At 38.9% G+C, this 23,125-nt stretch overlaps 1 protein-coding gene across 1 annotated transcript in view; it reads left to right on the top strand.

The window, feature by feature from the left end:
• RYR2 (ryanodine receptor 2) overlaps nt 1-23,125 on the top strand; it is a 765,551-nt gene that overhangs the window by 206,970 nt on the left and 535,456 nt on the right. The window contains exon 2 of the mRNA XM_042907783.1: nt 4,046-4,165. Coding sequence (XP_042763717.1) covers nt 4,046-4,165 — 120 coding nt within the window. The remainder of the gene's footprint in view (nt 1-4,045; nt 4,166-23,125) is intronic.

The raw sequence follows: 23,125 nt of genomic DNA, 5'->3' as shown, positions 1-23,125 counted from the left end.
TGACTAACCATGATGGTAGCTGGTGTGGTGAGAAATGGGTGGATTGGACGTAGAAGCCATAGGACTTGGGGATGGTAAGCTGGATACCACTCTCCCAGAAGCGCCATTTATCTTCATGAAGCTCATGAAGTTGCTCCTAGAATATTTGGTTTTTACAATTTCATATTTCCAAAATTTGTGAAAAAAGAGGAGTAGTTGTGTCTCTTCAAGTTCGTTTTATATAAAATGGGAAATGGTGTCAGTTCAAGTGTTTCCAGGAACAGGCGTGATACTCGTATCTCATTATTGTGCTAGACATTCACGGTTAATGAACAGACTTTGAAATTTTAAAAAAATGAAATGATAGAATATGAGCAGAATGCACTTTTGTAGTGTTTTGATTATGGAAGATGAGTTGCTGTGAGTTGAATCAAAATTTGTTGCACTAGGTCCTAGGAATGAGACATGGGAACTCAGAAAACCAAAAATACCCGAAGGCAAATACTTAAGGAGGGTTTTAGTTGTTATGGGCTCGGGCGGGAAAAGTGATGGTCACAGTGTGCATTTAGGCACTCGGGTACACCAACGGCACATGCAGCTAAAAGGTAAAGGTCAGTGATGAGAGTTAGGAGCCTGGACCTCAGGACCAGGTAGCAAAGACTAATTCCGAAGCCTTATGACACAAGAGACACCCTTTCACTATAGCCTTATTGTTCTGTTACCTTAGCAGTATTAACTTTCTAGATCCCATCAGTATTAGGCTGTGCTTGGTTTGTTCTTAGAAAAGAAAATGGATTGTGTGTGTGTGTGTGTGTGTGTGCGCATGTACCTATATCCTTAACGCACACATTATATGTTGATAAAAACCAGATTTACTGCACATGGTTTATAATAAATAAAAAATAAAGCTACTTATTGGGACGTCTCAAATGCATAGTCAGTAGGCTCTCAAACCACAGTGGTTATGGAGAAAAATTATGCTTTGAGATGAATGATGGGTAAATTAAAGGGAACTGGCAGGTATTTATGAATTGGTCTTTGGTCCATCCATGCTCAGTATATTTTACTTTCTGTCAGAAAGGAACCCTGTGCTTACTGAAATATAAAATGAAAACAGCTGCCAGGTAAACTGGAAAAAGCCTCAAAAGTCAGGCTAGGTTCTGTCATTCAAAGTGGAACTGTGATCTAACGTTGTAGCAATAGCCTCTCTCCTTGGTGGGGTGGCCGAACTCTTTTGAACTTAAGGTTGCTTCGTGGCCAGGCACTCCATCACAGTGTTAAGGCACTAGGTGAAAGGGAAACTTGGCATGAGTGAGTTAGTTTTATACACTTAGTAGGGTAGTTCATATATTATTTAAGTTGGTTCCTTTCCCTGATATTTTGGTATGGACCACATATTAATGAGCACCTTCACATGTACTCTCATTTCTGGTTCTGTCCAAAGTATATGGACTTGTTTTAATATTCATCTGTTATTGATTGCCTTCAAGCTCTTCTAAGAGACTACTCACGTGTCTCCTGGGATTTATATGCTTTCTGGGGCCTGTTTGGGATCCTAATTCCTCGGATCCACTAGTTAGAAATGTAGGTTCAGCCTCACCCAAGACCGATAGAACTGGAATCTGCATTTCAGCAAGACTCACAGGTGATAAGATGTGCATTAAAGATTGAGAGGTACTTTTTTAGATAATGATTGTAGTAAAAAACCAATTGAGCCTCTAGAAGCAACATGGGGCTGAGGACTTTTAGATTCAGATCAGTTAGGTTTAATGATCAGTTCCTAGAACTAGGTATGATCAGCCCTCTGTCAGCAGCAAGTTATTTTGAACCTCATTGTCTTCATCTGTGTATTTGTGGATAATCTTTATATAATGAGATGTGGAGAATAAGTAAGTTAATGCCAGGACTGACATAGACTGTTCTTTTTGGTAAATATGGTGTGCCTTCTTTTCTTGTGTGGCTTACTGAATAGCACTATTATTCTCACCTATACCTTTCCATTTTCTTATTCTCATTCCCAAAGTGTCTTTAATGAGTGCATCAAAGTAATTATTTACTAAATGGTACTTAGATAGACTCCAACTTCCAAAGGAGCCCATTTTACCCAAGAGTGCAGTTTGCATGCTGAAGTTAGTTCCCGCGGGTGTGAGTGGGACCAGATAGCAAAAGGCTATGGCGATTTGGTAAGGCACTGAGCACATCAGCACAATTCAGGTCTTTGTTATTACACTGCCTCTTTGGAAAACACAATATATCTTTGATTTTGCAGATTATATAACCAACAGAAACACTTCATTATTTTTATTATAGCCATGCTGAGCATGAATTAATATTCAGATGTACTCATTATATGAAAATAATGCTATTTTTTTTTAGCAGATGACTTTTAAGTTGTAACAATTGAATGTTCACTGGAAATTAATGGGCACCTGGAGGGATAGTCGGGAGGAAATTATTAAGAAATTGGACTTTGCCTGTGACTAGAGCTGTAGGCCAGTCATTAGATATTGCTTCACCATATAGGAAATAAAGCAAATGCATAGGATTATGAAGGCTTTAAATGCAAATTAGACTTGTACTTTTCCAGTTGATACAGCAGATTCTTTGGGTTAACCCAAACGGCTTGTCTTCTGCTTTTGAATTTTTATCGCAGCTCGTCACCCCCCACTCTGCCATTTTTCCTGGGTAAGGGTTTTCTAGGATATACTTGTTTGTTCCTTTTCTCAGACTCTAATTAAAAGGGTCAGTGAGTATATCCTTTTACTACCCTGTTAAGTGTCTTGTTGCCTTGTGTTTGAAGTGTCAAAATGTAAGTGGTTAGACTTGTTTGGTATTTGCTACCTAGAACTTGTTAAAGTGAGATATTTTGTTTAAAAATGACAGTGGTATCAGGCACCTGGGTGGCACAGTTGGTTAAGCGTCCAACCCTTGATTTCAGCTCAGGTCATGATCTTATGGTTTGTGAGATCAAGCCCCGCATCAGGCTCTGTACCAACAGTGTAGAACTTGCTTGGAATTCGCGCGCTCTCTCTCTCGCGCGCGCTCTCTCTCTCTCTCTCTCTCTCTCTCTCTCCTCCTCCTCCTCCTCCTCCTCCTCCTCCTCCTCCTCCTCCTTCTCCTCCTCCTCCTCCTCCTTCTCCTCCTCCTCCTCCTCCTCCTTCTCTACCCCCCTCCCCTACTCAAGATCTCTCTCTGTCTCAAAATAAATAATCTTAAAAAAATGACGATGGTATCTCCCATTTATTATCTATTTGGTGCCTTTTGCAGGTCAGTCATGGTGTGACTCCATTACCTTATCATCTTAGAGATGCAATACTTTGTCTAGGATCTTCTAACCTGTGCATGGCAGAGCTGAGATGGGAATCCAGCCATGGCTAGTTCTCAGGCCTGTGTTTCTTGCAGTCCTCATGTTGCCTACACGGAGTCGTCCATTTACCGTCCTCCCCCTTGTATAACTTGTCCTGTAAGGCTGCTTAGTTAATTGGAAGCCAGTGTTGGGTTTCACAGGACTGAACTAGCAAATCCTCTCTCTGCCCATTTCTAAGCAACCAAGGGTCCTTTCAAACGTGGACAAGTAGCCGGTGTGTGGATGAACTGGGGTGACTTTCTGGGTTGGTCCGTTCTTGACCTGTTTTCCTCTGCTGGTTTTGGAGCGACGTGTGTGCCTGCTGTTGGAACCCATGTCGTTCTTGATGATTCGTGATGTCCTAGGCGTGTGTCAGGAAATTTCTTTGTAATTTGGATGATTAAAGCGGCGTGTAAGAGTGCTAACGTGGAAATTTTGTATTTTACCTTTTCTCATGTGGGTTGCCTCTGGGGACCAGCAATGAGAGTGAGAGAACTGTTGGCTGAGCTGAGCGGCTGCACCCTCTTTCTCCTGCTACCCCGTTACCTTTTTTACAAGTAGACATTCTCTAGGGATCGACTCTGTGGGTCTTTTTGGCGAGTTGTTGTTCCCTTTGTCTCTGCTTTTTAATATGCACTAAAGTAATAGCGTCCAAGATCTGAGTTAGACCGCCTCGTCATGTCAGATCTCTAACTTTTTCTCCTTTTTCTCTTTTTGCAGGACGATGAAGTGGTCCTGCAGTGCACCGCGACCATCCACAAAGAACAACAGAAACTGTGCTTGGCAGCGGAAGGGTTTGGCAACAGACTTTGCTTCCTGGAGTCTACTTCAAATTCCAAGGTGGGATAAAGCCCTGGGAGGCTGTTCAGATATTGGGGTTTTACTCATGGCAGTCAAGTTATTGACGGGCCCCTCTGTAATTGCCTGGGGAGCAGAATAAACAAGAGGGGGTGTGGAAGATGTTTTGACTCTTCACGAAGCAAGTTTCTAGCTGGACCCCCACTCTTTGTAAGGAAGTCAGATAGGGTTGTTGGCAAGAATCAGACAAAGCCCTCGCCCCCGTCGTGGTGTTTATATCCTCGCGGACGAGTAAACAAGTAAATAAGTGGTGTGATTTCAGAATGAAGGGCTATGGAGAAAGCGGAGTAATAGGGTAGAGATTAAGGGCAGGGACTCCCCCTTTCACAAAGGGTGTTTGGGGAAGACTTGCTGAGCCAGTGACATTTGAGCAGTTTGGAGTGAAGTGAGAGAGTAAGCAGTACTAAGTACTCTGGAACATTCCGGAAAGAGGAACCAGGTGGTGCAGGGGCCCCTGGTTAGGAAGAGGAGATGTCAATGGGGCCCGGTCATGGAAGGCCTTCCAGGCCACAGCCAGGAGCTGAGGTTTCTCCCTGGGATGAAGGGAGGCCATTGGAGCAGGTGAGTGATGAGATCTGATGTAGACATTGCCAAGATCGTCCTGGCTCTCGTGGGGATTGGAGGGTGTTGAGAGAGCAAGCATGGAAGCAGGGAGATGGTCGGAAGGTGTCTGTGGAAGTCTGGATGGGAGCTGCTAGGTCTTCGGACCAGAGCAATGGTGGGGGATCTGGAGGGGGAGATTGAGAACTTGCTTTGGGGACTCGCACCATGTGCTGAAAGATTAGATTGTGTCGAATGAGGGAAAGAGGAAATGAAGATGTCTCGTGGGTGGGAAGTCAACCAGAAATTGGTCCGTGTAGTCGTTTTTTGCGTTGTACTTCCTGACGTCCAGAACCCTTTGACGGGCAGTCTTACTCCATTGTTGTGGGAAGAGTGTGCATGGCTGTTGCTCTCAAATTCACTGCACAGGGGAGGATTTGGAAAGCTAACAGAGGCCAGGTCCCATGCCTAAGATGCTCGCCGGGCCTTGACACAACAGTGTCAGGAATGATTCTTCCATGCTTTGACCTTGGCCATTTGACTTCAAATGCTTCATTCTTTCCTTTATACCACAGTACTTCTCTGGTGAAATAATTATAATTCTGTGAAATAATACTGAGCACTGTGTACACATGATTCATTGATAATAATAATAATAAATTGCAATTATTATAATTATTAAATTATAATTGAATTATAATAATTCAACGTTAGTAACTTTACTACCATTTTAATAGTCAGTGGCAAAACGTGATCATGATGCATTTTATAGCTCTCCATAGATTTATTTACTTATTTTTAAATGTTTATTTATTTATTTTTGAGAAAGAGAGAGTGAGCAGGGGAGGGGCGGAGAGAGAGGGAGACAGAATCCCAAGCAGGCTCCATGCTGTCAACACAGAACTGGATGCGGGGCTTGAACTCATGAACCATGACACCATGACCTGAGCTGAAACCAAGAGTTGGATGCTTAACCGACTGAGCCACCCAGGTGCCCCTGTTACTTAGATCTGTTTTAATTTTACAAGTGTTTATTCAGCATTCTCTTTGTATTAATGACTGTGACACTTGTCAGTCGTGAAAAATGGTCTTCTTAAAAAGAAAATATTAAGCATTTTAACATTTAGGATGTTCCCTGTGGTTTCTGCTATTTTGTAGTGGCTGGAACAAGGCACACCATTTAGTTAGCTGGTTCTTGATTTTTCCCTTGTGTGGAACACAGTACTGGCTATTGTTTTCTTGTTCCTTTAACGTAAGAGCTGGTTTCCAGCACTAAAAATGAATGCTTCCTACTCAGTAGTGGGCATCTCATGTGGCAGTCAGGGCACTAATCCATTTAAACTGGTTACTTCCTCGGAGACATGCTTAACTATCTCATTGTTAACGGATGACCTAGTGAACTGACCGCCTGAACCTTTTTTTGTTGTCATTTTGTTTTATTCTTTGCTCGTGTATTTGAAAATTTGCCTGAAGGATGAGATACTGAGGTTGTTCATCAAGCATAGAATGAAGTAGCAATTGAAATCCAATAAACCAATTTGAACTTTTTTCTTTAACTTCTTTTTTAAAAATCTTTCTTAATGTTTATTTATTTTTGACAGAGAGAGAGAGAGAGAGAAAGAAAGAAACAGAATGTAAGCAGGGGAGGGGCAGAGAGAGGGAGACACAGAATCCGAAGCAGGCCCAGGCTCTGAGCTGTCAGCACAGAGCCTGATGCGGGGCTCGAGCTTACACGTGGTGAGATCATGATCTGAAACAAAGTCAGATACTAAGCCAACTGAGCCACCCAGGCGCCCCTTAAGTTCTTACAACATAAGTACAGTCTTACTTGAAAACCTGCTACAATGTCAGGTTTTTGTTTTGTTTCTTTCCCCCATGTTTCCATTTGCCTTTGTTCTCGTATATCCTTCCTGTACTTTTCTGCCTGCTGAAATCCTGCTTGTCTTTCAAGAGCTATTTCAAATAGTCCTTATTCTGGGCTGCTTTTTCCCAAGTTCCTGAATTCTCTTCTCTGTGCTTCTTAAGTGCTTTGTTTATACTTCTGTTTTGTTGCCCAGTGGGATTCATTCTGTATAATATCTGCACCACTTTCTCTCCCTGACTATATCCATATGTATGTATGCTCCCAGACACATAGACCAGCTTCTGAATTCCCTGAGGACCAGAGCGTATTGACTTATTTTCTTAACTCTTGCTGCTCGGTAACGAGCACAGTGCCTTGACCTAGTAAGTGAGCCACAAAACTTAGTGGACTATTAAGTTTGAGGGGAGACCGCTGATCAATTATATTTTTTATAGACTTTTAACTTTCAGTAATAACGGAGTCAAAGCTCTGGATCTCCGTTCATGTTTAAAGTATGTAAGCCTGGGTACAGATGTGGTTTGTGCAGATGTATCTGGTTTTGACTTTCATTGGTGGAAAATGGGAGATGGTCCTTTTTCCCCCTCTCGAGTTTGTTGTCTCCTGTATTGATTATAAAAGTGGAGAGAACAAAGTTATCATTGGCAGTGAGCAAGGAGTCAGTCACTGTAAATTATATATGCATTCCTGGAAATGATCCCAGAAATGTCTTAAGCTGCAGAGTCTTTTAATCAAAGACAGGGGTCTCTTTTCCAGAAGACTGTTTCATGCTGCTAGGATATCTCTCCATGCTGATTTCTGCCTGAAAGAGAATGGCTCGGGACTGCAGCATAGGTTTTCCTGAAGAACATGCAAACGTCAGATCTGATGCTACTTCAGTTTAGTCATTCCTAAATTAGGATCACGGATATTTACTGCACATTCTTTATATGAATGACTTTTCATTTTTTTTATTTTATGGTTGAGAAGTCAGGCTTTTGCTTTTAGGAACCCAGTCACTTTGAGATAGACCCACCTGCTCTCATTCAGTTTGAGGGGAAATGAGAAGCTCTCAGAGAGGCAGGGGGTTTCATTTCTGCGAGTCTTTATGTAAAAGTAGGCAGAGCTTGGAAGAGAGCAGAACTTCACGTACACACACAACACAGTGACACGTTACTAGGTGACACGTTATCCCCACATATGTGTTGGGACATGAATGACAGGAAGTGGAGGAAAGACAGCACCATTTCTGTCGTACCCAAAAATCAGTTACAAGTACTCATGGAGAGCATAGTGGGCCAGTGTGGAAACAGCAGCTGAAACCAAGAGGGAGCGAAGGAGATATGGTAAGAACGGGTATTTCTGGAGCAATCTTGGCCCATGAATTTGGAAGCTAATCTAGTAAAACCCCTTCCAGACAAGCCTTATGTTTTTTTTAATAAATATTTTTTTACTGTTTATTTATTTTTGAGAGACAGGGGAAGACAAGGCACAAGAGGGAGAGGTAGAAAGAGGGGGAGACCCGGAATCCAAAGCAGGTTCCAGGCTCCAAGCTGTCAGCACAGAGCCCGATGCGGGGCTTGAACTCATGGACTGTGAGTTCATGACCTGAGCCGAAGTCGGATGCTTAACCGACTGAGCACCCGGGCACCCTCAGACAAGCCTTACTTTGAGAATAAGCTTTTGAGAATCAAATATGGATTGAGCAGGGTGATAGGGGCAAAGAATGGACAGGGATCAGGTAAAAGGGAGGGAGGGAAACAGAGCCACCAGATCTCAGAAAAGAAAGGCTGTGTTTTAAATACTGGGTAAAAACAGAAGAACAAGTTGCCTAGAGCCGTGCCGCTAGAGAAGCTGAACCATTCTCCTTTTGTCCAAAGAAGCTCCTTCCAGCCTTATCTGTTTTTCTGAAATGTTTTTGTTACCTGTAGACATAATTCTGCTCCTGGTTGGTGTCTTTTTATTATATATTTATAAATATATAAAAATATTTCTATATGTTATTTCATATATGCTCTTTTATATAATTATTTTTATATTTAATATAGAAATATATGATACATTGATATATACTATATTCATATATTTAAATCTATAAATATTTACATATAAATTATTTTATATGTAAATTGTATACAAATTGCATTATATATACATATACCCATAAATGTATATTGCACATATATATTATATGTATAATTATACCATTTATGTCATGTACATAAAATTATGCTATATGTAAAACAGTTATATATACACATAATTATATAAATTACATGTAATTTATGTATTTATATATCTATATAAAGATATATGTTATATACATATAACTATACTTTATATAAAACCATATGTGTGTGTATATATATATATAATTATGTGTAATTTATAATAATAGGTGGAGTAATCTATATTTATTTACATAGTTATTTGAAGTTACCTTTTATATATTATATATATATATATATGTATATATATATATATATATATTTATATTTATATGTTAAAGAGACAGAATAAAGAGCAGAATAATTTTAAGTCAGGTCCACCAGACTTAAAACTGTTACATGATGTTTCAAAATGAACTAAAGAAATTCAGAGACAACAGCATAGATTATAAACTCAGAAAAAAGGTGAGTAGAGAAGAGAAAGATTTGAAAAGAGCTGAAAGTTCACAGGACTGAATTGTAAATCACAGACACACTAACTTTAGGAAAGGACACCAGAGCATATAAACCCATGGTAATGCCTTAAGAGTAACAGAAGAGGGAAAAGTGAAAACCTGTTAAAAAAAAAAAAAACCCAAAAACTAGAGGAAAGAGATGACAGCACCTGAGAGGCTTCCAGGTTCTTGTCCAGCACGTAAGATGCTTGGAAGTTGCCACTCTGTCCTAACAATAAGTAAAAAGCTGGGCAAACTGAAAAACCAACAACCCTTCTTAGATCCGTGAGGCAGTGAGGTCACAGGGCAAACTTCTGCCCCCAAATCGGAGAGAGCGACAGGCAGGTGCACAGAATCACAGCTCACGTGAGCAGTGACCTCTAAGGAGCCGGTGCCTGATGGGACAACCTGAACTGAACTGATGAATCGCCGGGGCTCCGTATGGACGGCTCTAAGCATTAGAAAATCCCGGGGCCCCACACTTTTGGGAGTTTTCCCTCCTGGGGCTCCCCCCGGTTCTCACAGTGAATATTGGAAGAAAATTCCCTGGTGCTTCTGCCAGGGAGAGGGAAAAAGAACCATTTTGAGATAATCCAGAGGATTATGTTTTTAACAAGATATGCCCTCTGGAGAACCTGTTTTACCAGAACTCAACCTGCTGCAATTATGTCAGTGACTGACCTACCCAGGGGAAAGGAAATTCCTGACTCCAGCCCGCCTTAGCCATCCCGTGCCACCTAAGAGGGGGGAATGCTGAGAAACTTGTGAAATTCACAGTCCAGAAGAACAGGCTCACTGAAAGACTGAGACTAATAACAGAACCAGAAAACACTTCCTCTTCCCGTACCTTACCAGCACGTTACTAAAGGCTTGTTTACAGCAGTTCCCTTTACCCAGTACTTCATGCGTGGCTATCAAGAAAAAACAAACAAACAAACAAAAAACCCAAGTACTGAAAGGCAGTAAACACATTTGGAAGGGACAGAACAGGGATCAGAACCAGACTCCGATATGGCAGCAGTGTTGGAACTACCAGACCAGGAATTTAAAACAACTATGATTAATATGCTAAAGTCTCCAGTTCATAAAATAGACAGCCTGCAAGAACAGATGGGCAATGTAAGCAGAGAGATGGAATTCAAAGAAAGAAAAAAAGAAATGCTGGAGCACAAAAACACTGACGGAAATTAAGAATGCCTTTGATGGGCTTATTATTAGACTGGACTCGGCTGAGCAAAGAATCTGTGAGTTTGAGGATATCTCCATAGAAACCTCCAAAACTGAAAAGCAAAGAAAAAAGTTGGATTGAAAAAAAAACAGGACAGGGGCGCCTGGGTGGCTCAATGAGTTGAGCATTCAACTTCTCTTCAGGTCATGATCTCAGTTCGTGAGTTCGAGCCCCGCATTGGGCTCTGTGCTGACAGCTTGGAGCCTGGAGTCTGCTTCAGATTGTGTGTCTCTTCTCTCTCTCTCTCTCTGCCCCTGCTGCCTCTCTCTGTCTCTCAAAAATAAATAAATGTTAAAAAAAAAAAAACAGGACAGAATACCCAAGAACTGTAGGACAACTACCAAAAAATTCTAGAACCATGATGAAAGGAATAGAAGAAATATTTGAAATAATAATGACTGAGAATTTCTGCAAGTTATTCTACAATATCTAACCACAGGTCCAAGAAGTTAAGACAATGCCGAGAAGAGTGAATGCAAAAACCCCACTACACGTAGGCATATCATTTTCAAGGTACAGAAAATTAAAGATAAAGAAAACATCCTGAAAGAAGCCAGAGGAAGAAACACTTTATACCTGTAAAAGGGCAAAGATAAGAATTGCATCCAATTTTTTGGAAACTATGCAAGAAAGAAGGGAATAAAGTGAAATATTTAAAATGTTGGGAGGGAAAAGCTATCAACCTAGAATTCTGTATCCTGCAAAATTGCCCTTTAGAAGTGAAGAAGAAATGACTTTCTCAGACAAAAATTGAAGAAATTTTTTGCCAGTAGACCTGGCTTATAGGAAACATTGAAAGAAGTTCTTCAACAAGAAGGAAGCTCAGAAACTTGAGTTTACATAAAGGAAGGAAGGAAGCATTGGTGAAGGTAAAATTAAAGTTTTTTTTTTATTTTTCTTATTCTTAATTGATATAATAGATAAAAGTTTGTTCAAAATAGTAACAGCAACACTGTATTTGCCTATGTATGCTTATGTGTAAGTGAAATGAATAACAGCATTTCTACAAAGGATGAGGAATGAATTAGGATTGTTTTGTTAAAAGGTACTTTCACTATCCATGGAATAACAAATATAATGTTATTTGAAAGTGGACTCAGATTGGTTGTAAATGTATATTGCAAACTCTAAGAAAACCACTTTAAAAAAGTAAAAAGAAAAAAAGAAGGGGGAGGGGGAATGCCTGGGTGGCTCAGTTGGTTGAGCATCTGACTTTTGCTTTCAGCTCATGTCATGATCCCAAAGTCATGGGATTGAGCCCCGTGTTGGGTTCTGCACTGAGCGTGGAGCCAGCTTAAGATTCTCTCTCTCTCTCTCTCTCTCTCTCTCTCTCTCTCTCTCTCTCTCCCCTCCCATGCCCCTCTCCTCTGCTCACACTCTCTGTCTAAAAAAGAAAAAAAGTATAACTTATATGTGAAGAATGGAGAGAAAATAAAATCATATGAAATATTCAATTAAAGTCACCGAAGGCAGAAAAAGAATGGAAGACAAAAGTAGAGCAAAGAATAAGGGCAACAAATAGAAAACAGAAACAAATATGTAGATCTTAATCCAACTGTGTCAAGAATTACTTTGAACATCAACGGTCTGAATGCATGAATTAAAAGACTGAGATTGTCAGAGTGGATCAAAGATGACACCCAACTATTTCTTGCCTGCAAGAAACCCACCTTAAGTATAAAGACACATAGATTAAAAGTAAGTGGATGGAGAAAGCTATATCATGCTAAAAATAATTGAAAAAGTAGGAATAGCAGCCTTTTGGGTAAGGAAAATTATCAGGGGAAAGAAGGGCATTATATGATTATAAAGGAATCAATTTTCTAAGAAGACATAACAATCAACATGTATGTGTGTAACAACAGAGCATCAAAGTATGTGAGGAAGAAACTAATAGAACTACAAGGAAAAATAGATGAATCTACTGTAATAGTTGGAGACTTCTGTCCTCCTTTATCAGAAATGGGGAGATCCAAAAGGCAGAAAATTAGTAAGGGCATAGTTGAACCGCACAACACTATCCATCAACTGGATGTCATGGGTATGTATGGAATACTTTATCCAACGGTAGCAGAATGCATATTTTTCTCAAGCTCATGTGGACCCATTGACCAAGATAGACCATATTCTGGGCCATAACATACAACTTAACAAATTTAAAAGGACAGAGATCATGCAATGTCTGATCTTAGACAACAAGTGAATTAAAACAGAAAGGTTGAAAATCACAGAATACTTGGAGATTAAGTAACGCCTTTAAATAACACTTGGTTAATAAATCTTAAGATAAATTTAAAAATATTTTGAACTAAATTAAAATGAAAACACAACTTACCAAATTTGTGGGATGCAGCAAAAGCAATGTTTAGAAATTCAAAGAAATTTAAAGGACTGGGTGCATCTATTAAAAAAGAGGAAGATCTAAAATCAATAATCTAAACTTCCATGAAAGAGAAGAACAAATTAAATCCAAAGTAAGTGTAAGAAAAGAAATGAAAAGAATTAGAGCAGAAATCAATAAAATTGAAAACAGAAAATCAAAATCACTTTTAAAAAGTTGTATTTATTGAACAGAGCAATAAAATTAGTAAGTTTCTAGCCAGGCTAGTTAAGAAAAAAGTAGAATACAAATTACAAATATCAAAAATAAGAGACATCAGTATAGATCCCGCAGACATTAAATAGATAATAAAGCAATACTATAATTCTCTGCCCCAAAATTTGATATATTATGGGGAATGGACAAATCCCTTGAAAGACACAATCTGCCAAAATTCACACAAGAAGATATAGACAACCTGAATAGGCTTATAGGTATTAAATTGAATCAACAATTAAAAACTTTCCATACTAAAAGCAGCAGGCCCAGATGAATGGTGAATTTAAATCATTTAAACCATCAAGCATTTAAAGAAGAAACTAGACCAGTTAACTATAATCTCTTTCAGAAGCAAAAGAAATATTTCCTAACTCATTCTCTGAGGCCAAAATTATTCTAAAATCAAAACCAGACAAACACATTACTAGGGAAAAAAAACCCTGAAGGTAAATACCTCTCATAAACACATGCAAAAATCCTTAACAAAATATTAGCAAATTGAATCCAACAGCGTATAAAAAGAATTATATGCTATCACCACATAGGATTTATCCCAGTTGAGAAAGGCTGGTTCAGATTCAAAAATCAACTCGTATAATTTATCACATCAACTGAGAAAAAATGAAAAGTCATACAATCATATTAATAGGCTCAGGAATAGCCTTTGACAAAACCCAACACCTATTCATGATAAAAACTCTCAGTAAAAAGGAATAGAGGGAAACTTTCTCAACTTCACAAGAACTATGTATAGAAAACCTATAGCTAACATCTTAATAGTGAGAAAGTTGAAGTTTTCCCACTAAGATCAGTAACAAGCCAAAGATGTCCCCTCTCACCCCTGTTTTTCAACATTATCCTGGAAGTCCTAGCCAATGCAATAAGACAAGAAAGATAAAAAAGGCATACAGCTGGGGAAGGAAGAAATAAAACTGCAGATGATCTTTTCATCTATGTAGAAAATCTGAAAGAATCAACTAAAATCTTCTAGTATTAATAAATTATAGCAAGGTTGCAGGATACAATTCTAATATACAAAACTCAATTGCTTTCCTATGTACCATCAGTGAACAAGTAGAATTTGAAATTTAAACACAATACCATTTATATTAGAATGCAAAAAAAAAAAAAAAAAAAAAAAAGAAAAGAAAGAAAAAACCCTAGGTATAAACCTAACAAAATACCATAAGATCCAAAATAAAAACTCAGATGAAAGATATCAAGGAAGAACTAAATAAATGGGGAGATATTCTATGTTCATGAATAGGAAGACTCAATGTTATCAAAATGTTAGTTCTGTCTAACTTGACTTATAGGTTTAATGCAATCCCTATCAGAATCCTAGCAAGTTATTTTGCAGATATTGACAAACTGTTTTGAAGTTTATTTGGAGAGGCAAAAGACCCAGAATAGCGTAATATTGAAGGAGAAAACAAAGTTTCCTTATAAAGCCACAATATTAAAGACAGTGTGGTATTGGTGAAAGAATATACCAGTAGATCAGTGGAACAGAATAGAGGGTCCAGGAGTAGACTTACAAATATAGTCAACTGATTTTTGACAAAGGAGCAAAAGTAATAAAATGGAGGGAAAATAGTCTTTCCCAATAAGAGGTGCTGGAATCACTGGACATCTTAATTAAAAAAAAAAAAAAGTAAATCTAGACAGAGACATTATACTCTTCACAAAAATTAACTCAAAATGGATCACAGATTTTAAAATGTAAAACTACAAAATCCTAGAAAATGACATAGTAGAAAACCTAGGGAATGTTGGGTATGGTGATGCCTTTTTCATATAACACCAAAAGCACAACCCATAAAAGAATAAATTGGTAAGCTGGACTTCATTAAAGTTAGAAACATGTGCTCTGAGGAAAAATAGTGTCATAAGAATGAGAAGATAAGCCTCAGACTGGGAGAAAAAACTTGCAAAAGACACATCTGATGAAGGATTGTTACCTAAAATATCGAAAGAACTCCTAAGAGTCAGAAGTAAGAAAGCCAACAAATGGATTAAAAAATGGGCCGAACACCTTAACGGACTCCTCACCAAAGAAGATATCCACATGACAAATAAACACATGAAAAATTGCTCCAAATGATATGTCATCAGGGCAGTGACAATGAAAACAATGAGGTACCGCTAACTCTATTAGATTGGCCAGATTCCAGAACACTGACACCACCAAATGATGGTGGGTGGGGAAGTGGAGCAGCGGGGATTCTCATTTCTGGTTGGTGACGATGGAGAATGATTCAGCCATGTTGAAAGACAGGTTGGCAGTTTCTTACCAGACTAATTATGACCTTACCATGATCCAGGAATTGTACTCCTTGGTATTTACCCAAAGGAGTTGAAAACTTAACGGCCATGCAGAAAGTTGCACATGGATGTTTATAGAAACTTTATTCATAATTGCCAAAACTTGGAAGCAGTCAAGGTATGCTTCAGTAAATGAACAGTAGAAACTGTGGTATATACAGATGATGGAATAGTATTCATCACTAAAAGGAAATGAACTCTCAAGCCACAAAAGGACATGGTGGAAACTTAGATGCATATTACTGAGTGAAAGAAGCCAATATGAAAACCTACATACTGTAGGATTCCTGCTATATGACATTCTGGAAAAGAGAAAGCTCTAGAGCCAGTGCAAAGATCAGTAGTTGCCAAGGGTTAGGAAGGAAGGGAGGGATGGATAGGTGGAGCATGGAGAATTTTTAAGACAGCGAAACTATTCTGTATGATAGTATAGTGATGAATATATGTCATTATACATTTGTCAAAATTCATAAAATTCACAGCACCGAGAGTGGAACCTAATGTAAACTATGGACTTTGGATGATTAGATGCATCAGTGTAGTTTCATCTGTCATAACAAATGTCCCAAGCACTGTGGTGGGGGATGTTAATAATGGGGGAGGCTATGCAGGCAGAGAGTGTATGGGCAAATCTTCGTACCTTTCATTCAGTTTTGCTGTGAACCTAAATCTGCTGTAAAAAAATTGTCTATTCAAAAAAGCACAAGAGAACATCTTAGAAGAATGTCTAATGTACTTAAAATAAAAGATCCTGGAAAATACCAAAACTCAGGAATGCTTGCTTGAAACTATACACGTTGCAAAGCATGGTGCATACTTTGGAAAATCAATTTCTTTTTTTTTTTTTTTTTTTTTAATTTATTTTTTTTTTTAAATTTTTTTTTCAACGTTTTTTATTTATTTTTGGGACAGAGAGAGACAGAGCATGAACGGGGGAGGGGCAGAGAGAGAGGGAGACACAGAATCGGAAGCAGGCTCCAGGCTCCGAGCCATCAGCCCAGAGCCTGACGCGGGGCTCGAACTCACGGACCGTGAGATCGTGACCTGGCTGAAGTCGGACGCTTAACCGACTGCGCCACCCAGGCGCCCCTGGAAAATCAATTTCTTTGTTGTTCAAGACAGATATTCTCATAAAGTATATTAATTAAAGGTAAAGAAGAAAAAATCTGTTGAATCCAGGCAAAAGGATAAGTCACTTTTAAAGGAAAGGAGGTCACATGTCATCAGATTTGTTAACACCAATGCTTAAGAAACTCGAGGAAAGGAAATAGGAGTCAAGGATTCCAGCCAAATTGACTTTTTGTGGAAAAGCTCTAAACAAACTGCTATGAATATGGAAAAAATTAGGGATATTGTTTCCATGAGCCCTTCCTTAGGAATTTACTGGAGAATGAGCTCCAGTAGATACTCCGGCATGAGGACTGGTTGTGAGCAAGCAACGTGCTCAAGAAGCAACTCAAGAAGCTGAGACTCCAGATGATTTGAAGGAGAGAGCATCACATGTAGTGGTCCCATGCTTGACTCTGTGAAGTTGGTATACGACCAAAACACGGGAGAAAAATGGGGAGACTTTATAAAAATTATATTAAACTTCCATATCAATAGCTGTAAGTGGACTTAACCTATTGAAATAAGAAGAACTTACGATTTTCAGGTTGATTAACATAGCCAAATATGACATTTTGTATACTAAAACAGAGATAAAGAAAGTACAGATAAAAAGTTGGACAGGGGGATACTAAGAAGCACAAGTAAAAATAAAGTGACTTTCTCAACTCTCTGACCAGGTGTAATTGAGACCAAAAACCTTGAAAAGAGACAAAGAAGGCTGTCTAACCAATGTTAAGGGGTATGCTTCACAATGAAGATGAAGTAGGTGTATGCACCCAGTAACAGAAACCACTTCCTGAAGCCAGAAACTACAGGTGCCAAGAGGAAAGAGAAACTCAGTACTAATAGGAGATATAACACACTTCAAGTGGAAAAAATAAGTAAAATGTTTCGTATAAAAGGTCGATGAGGTCGACCTTATAAAGACTTGTCAAAATCTGAACCTCAGAGAGTATACATTTTAAAAAATTTTATTTATTTTTGAGAGAGAGAGAGAGCACGCACGAGCACGAGTGGAGGAGGGGCAGAGAGAGACGGAGAGAGAGAGTCCCAAGCAGACTTTGCATTGTGGGTGTGCAGCCCAGCGCAGGGCTCTATCCCACGAATCCTGAGATTATGATCTGAGCCAAAGTGGGATGCTTGACTGACTGAGCCACCCAGGTGTCCCGAGAGTATACATTCTCAAAAGGTTCACATAAAACAGTAAAGTATATTGGGGTGCCTGGGTGGCTCAGTCTGTTAAGCGTCCGACTTCTTCTCAGGTCATGATCTCATGGTCCATGAGTTCGAGCCCCATGTCGGGCTCTGTGCTGGACAGCTCGGCGCCTGGAGCCTGCTTCAGATTCTGTTTCCTGGTCTCTCTCAGCCCCTCCCCTGCTCATTCTCTGTCTCTGTCTCTCTCTCAAAAAATAAATAAACATAAAAAAAATTAAAAAAAAAACACTAAAGAATATTGACCATATCTTAGGTCACATAAAGAGAACCACAGTAAATTGCAAAGAGCAGCAGTAATACAAACATGACTCTACAGAAATAAAACCAGAAGTAATTTTTCAAAGAAAAAGACAAATCCCCATAAAGTCCCTTCTACCTAAGGATTAAAAAGCCACACTATTAAATAAATGTTGAGTGAAGGTAGGAGCCTCAAATAAAAATTGAAGAATTTCTTGAACATAGTGAAAATGAATACATGATATTGTGACATGTAGAATATGTGAGACACAGCTGAGGAAGTTCTGAGGATAAGAATTTTAGCATTAAATATATAAATTAGTGAAAATGAAAGAAAAGAAACCCACAAATGACTTCAACAACCACCTAAAAACTAGAAAATAAAGTAAGCAAAAGAAAGTGATAGGATGCAATTAACAGAGTAAGAAGGAAATGGATGAGTTAATTTAAAAATTGGTTCTTTGAAAAAATCAATAGGCAAACCGCTAATTCAATCAATACAAAGAAAAACACAAATATTCAAATATTAAAAGTTACATAAAGGAAGGAGGGGGATAATGATCAAAACAGAGGAAATTAAATCATAAGAGACCATTTGCTCAATTATATGCAAGTGGATTTGAAAACCTTCATGAAATGAATCATTTTCTAGGAAAAAATTAAATTTAGCACAGAAAGTCTGAGCAGACTAATTATTGAATAAACTAAGGCAGTAAAAGAATTTCCTGACAAGAAATGCGCCGAGTCAGATAATCCCTACTTACCTATACTACTTAAATTATTCCAAAACATAAGAAAAGAAAGAAAACTTCTAGTTTATTTCAAGTAAGTATAACAAGGATTCCAGAATCTTAAAAAATTATTTTGGAAAACAATGGATCAATTTCACTTACGAATATTGATACAGAAATCTGAAATAAAATATTTTTTTTAAAGAAACCAATGTTGGGACACCTACGTGGCTCAGCCAGTTAAGCATCTGACTTTGGCTCAGGTCATGATCTCGCAGTCTGTGGGTTCGGGCCCTGCATGAGGCTCTGTGCTGACAGCTCAGGGCCTGGAACCTGTTTTGGATTCTGTGTCTCCCTCTCTCTCTCTGCCCCTCCTCCACTCACACTCTGTATCTCTCTCTTTCTCTCAAAAATAAACAAACATTAAAAAACAATAAAAAAAAATAAAGGAACCAATGTTGCATTAAAATGTGCATTATGACCCAGTGGTTTATTCTAGGAATCCAAGAGTGGCTCAGTACCCTCTCCCCCCCCAAAAAAAAATCATTAATAATATTCTTCATGTCAGTTGTCCTAAGGAGAAAAATCCTTTGGATATCTCTGAAGATAGGGAAAAGTCAGTAACAAAATTCAGAGTGTATGTTTCAGAAATTTATAAAATAAGAATTGATGGATAGCTCACAAACATTATGTACAAACACTTGTGCACATACGCAGACTTCAATTAAAAAGTGAGCGCTTTATATACAGGGAAATGCTCATGATCAGAATTAGGTATAAGTTAAAGAAGGATGGTCAGCATCTCTCTTGTGCAAGTGTGTATTGTAGGTTTGAGCTGACGTAATTAGACATAGAAACTTAAGTTTGGATAGGAAGAGATCATCGCCGCTGATTAGTGGTAGTCTAAGAATTGCAAGAGAACCAGTGGAAAAACTGCACGATGAATGAGGAGAGAAATCCATAAAATAGCTGGTCATAAAACGAAGGTATCAATAGCCTCTCTGTATATTGACCCGTTCGAAAGTATACTGAAGCATATACGTACATGTCTGGAGTGATACCTCATATGCACGTGCAATCTACACGTGTGTGAATACAAATTCAAGTTTAGCTTAAGTTAGAAAAGGGATCAGTAATAGTTTGGGGCCAGTGTTTTATCAATAAAGTCTCCCAAAAGGGAAAATTCATTAAAAAAAAGATTCTTGGCAGGCCTGTGTCGCTCAGTTGGTTGAGTGTCCGACCTTGGCTCAGGACGTGATCTTGTGGTTTATAAGTTCAAGACCCACATCGGGCTCTGTGCTGACAGCTCAGAGCCTGGAGCCTGATTCAGATTCTGTGTCTCCCTCTCTCACTCTCTGCCCTTCCCTGACTCATTCTCTTTCTCTCTCTCAAAAATAAATAAAAACATTAAGAAAATTAAAAAGAATTCTTATATCATGATCTTATTGCTACAAGCTTAGTTTTCTGGTGTTAACTTTTTGTGGACTCAGGAGAGAGAGAAGAATTTTTAAAATCTGTTTCAGCCTAACACTTCAGTGATTCTGGATTTCCAAGACTGGTCCATATCTACTGCATGTATAAAACAACACTGTTTGTTTTTATCAGGCTTCCAAAAAGCAAGTTGAGCCTTGTAGATAGAACAATATCAAGAGCTCTTTCCATTTCTTCCAATTTCTGTGGCATCACTTTAATTAAAAGTATTTCTTCCCTTAATGGAACATGATAGAGCAATATTTTATCTTCAGCGACTTCTCATTCCAGGATATTATTCACCATCATAAATAATGCATTAGGATATTAATGATGCATAATAGTTGTGATATTCCAGATGAAGTACTCTTCTTATTCAAGTGAGAAATTTTGAATAATAAAAATGTCAGTATGGAATAAATTCTGGATGATGTAAGAAAGATTCACTTTAAAAATAAGGTTTATGAAATATTTAAAAAAATTTTTTTATATATATTTATTTTTGAGACAAACAGAGCGTGAGTTGGGGAGGGGCAGAGAGAGAGAGGGAGACACAGAATCCGAAACAGGTTCCAGGCTCTGAGCTGTCCGCACAGAGCCCGACGTGGGGCTTGAACCCGCCAACCGTGAAATCATGACCTGAGCCGAAGTCGGACGCCCAACTGACTGAGCCAGCCAGGCACCCCAAGTTTGTGAAATATTTTAAACATGGTAGTTTGGTGGTTTAAATATGGTAGTTTGTCAATGTGTTTCTTTTACAATTAATTGAAGTAATACAATTAATACAAGAATTCTCCCTTAATACAAGAATTAAGGGAAAATAAATATTAGCATTATTGTTTTTTTGTTCTATTTACTTTTTTTTTTTATTTTATTTTTTATTTTTTTTTTTAATTTTTTTTTTTCCAACATTTTTTATTTATTTTTGGGACAGAGAGAGACAGAGCATGAACGGGGGAGGGGCAGAGAGAGAGGGAGACACAGAATCGGAAACAGGCTCCAGGCTCTGAGCCATCAGCCCAGAGCCTGACGCGGGGCTCGAACTCACGGACCGCGAGATCGTGACCTGGCTGAAGTCGGACGCTTAACCGACTGCGCCACCCAGGCGCCCCTTTTGTTCTATTTACTTTATTGTGATTTTCAGAAAATTTTATTTTGGGCAAAAGGAAGGAAAAAGGCCAGTGTGGTTGGGAAGGAATGTACATGACCAGTAGTCATAACTTGTTTCTCAGAATCATCCTGCTTTGGTCATATAATCATTTCTTTGCCAATAGTTTAAGAGGAAAACATCCAGTTTATAAAGAATGAACGATCAACGATCGCATACTTACACAAAGTTTTGCTAGAACAGAAACATTAGGAGAAGATGCCTAACAGTTTTTGGCAGATCATGGCCAGAGGGGAACTATTTGTTAACTTATAATTTGTAAGTCGTGTGGAAATAGTTATTCTTAGCATCTCACATATATATTGATGCTGCCCAGTTAAGAAAGGGTGGCGATACAAAAGGACAAAGATGATGTAATTGAAATCCCTCAAGGAGGCAACATGCTAGGGGACATGTGAATAATACAGTAGTGATGCGTTGTCTTATGAGGTAAAGACTCATTCTGGGAATATTTGTAAGTTTTTAAACAATTCTCATTATAGTAAAAAATTCCCATTATGTTTCTTTTTTTAACTTTATTTAAAAAATGTTTAATGTTTATTTGTATTTGAGAGAGAGGGAGAGGGAGAGGATGAGTGGGGGAGGAGCAGAGAGAGAGAGGGAGAGGGAGACACGAATCTGAAGCAGGCTCCAGACTCTGAGCTGTCAGCACAGAGCCCGACGCAGGGCTCGAACTCACAAGCCATGAGATCATGACCTGAGCCGAAGTCGGATGCTCAACTGACTGAGCCATCCAAGCGTCCCCCATTGTGTTTCTTGAAATGAAATGAAAACTTGAGAACATATGGACATCTAACACTGGAAAACAGTCTAAAATCTGGGAGAGATATTCACTAATTATAAGGTAGATGGAACCTGTTGGATAAAAACCTACCTGGAGTTCACGCCTGACACACACAGGTTCACTGCAAACACCGTAGAAAGGTGGGCAGATGCTGTAATCCACCTAAGGAGCCTGTGTGCCTTTGCTCAAGGGGCTGTGCTCACAAGGAAAGTGAAAAGCAATGTTGTGTCCCCTCCGATGACTCTATCACCAAATTCACACTCCTGGCCAAATGGTGTGGGTGTTGGTAGACGCGAAGCTGGTGATGACCCATTGCATTCTTAGTCCTCACAAATAAAGTACCGAAGGCATATGCAGAAGAGGGGAACAGCATGAGCAGACACAGAGCTGAATGAAATGAATGCCTGTGAAGAAACTGGAAACTGCAGTAGGGTCTTGTACACTGTTTTACCTTCTAGATCTGAAAGTCTGGTTTAGCCATCACTGGAGTGAACACAACCGTAGAAGATGATGATCTCCCCTAGGTGTTGACCCACTTTTTCTGTAAAAAGCCAAATAGTAAATACTTTAGGCTTTGTGGGTTAAAGGATTTTCTTACATCTACTCACCCATGACACTGTAGCACAAGAACAGCCATAGACAGTATATAACATGGTTGTGTTCCATAAAAACTGTATTGACGGGCACTTAAGTTCGAGTTTCTATTAATTTTGTGTCATAAAACGTTATTCTTGTGATTTTTTTTCAACCATTAAAAAATATTGAAGCCACTTTTTGCTCAAGGGCTGTACAGAAACAAAAACAGAGCCAGATCTGGTCCATAGACTGTAGTGTGTCTATGCCTCATATAACACATGGAAAATATTATATTCCTAATGGAGAAGCTACAACAAATACAACAGGGGTGACAATCAAAGATATGATGGAATCGGGGCGCCTGGGTGGCGCAGTCGGTTAAGCGTCCGACTTCAGCCAGGTCATGATCTCGCGGTCCGTGAGTTCGAGCCCCGCGTCAGGCTCTGGGCTGATGGCT

The sequence above is a fragment of the Panthera leo genome, chromosome D2, assembly GCF_018350215.1.
Source record: "Panthera leo isolate Ple1 chromosome D2, P.leo_Ple1_pat1.1, whole genome shotgun sequence".
In the NCBI taxonomy this organism is placed as follows: Eukaryota; Metazoa; Chordata; class Mammalia; order Carnivora; family Felidae; genus Panthera; species Panthera leo.
Note: the sequence above shows the minus strand (reverse complement) of the source record. Positions and strands in the feature narration are given on the sequence as shown.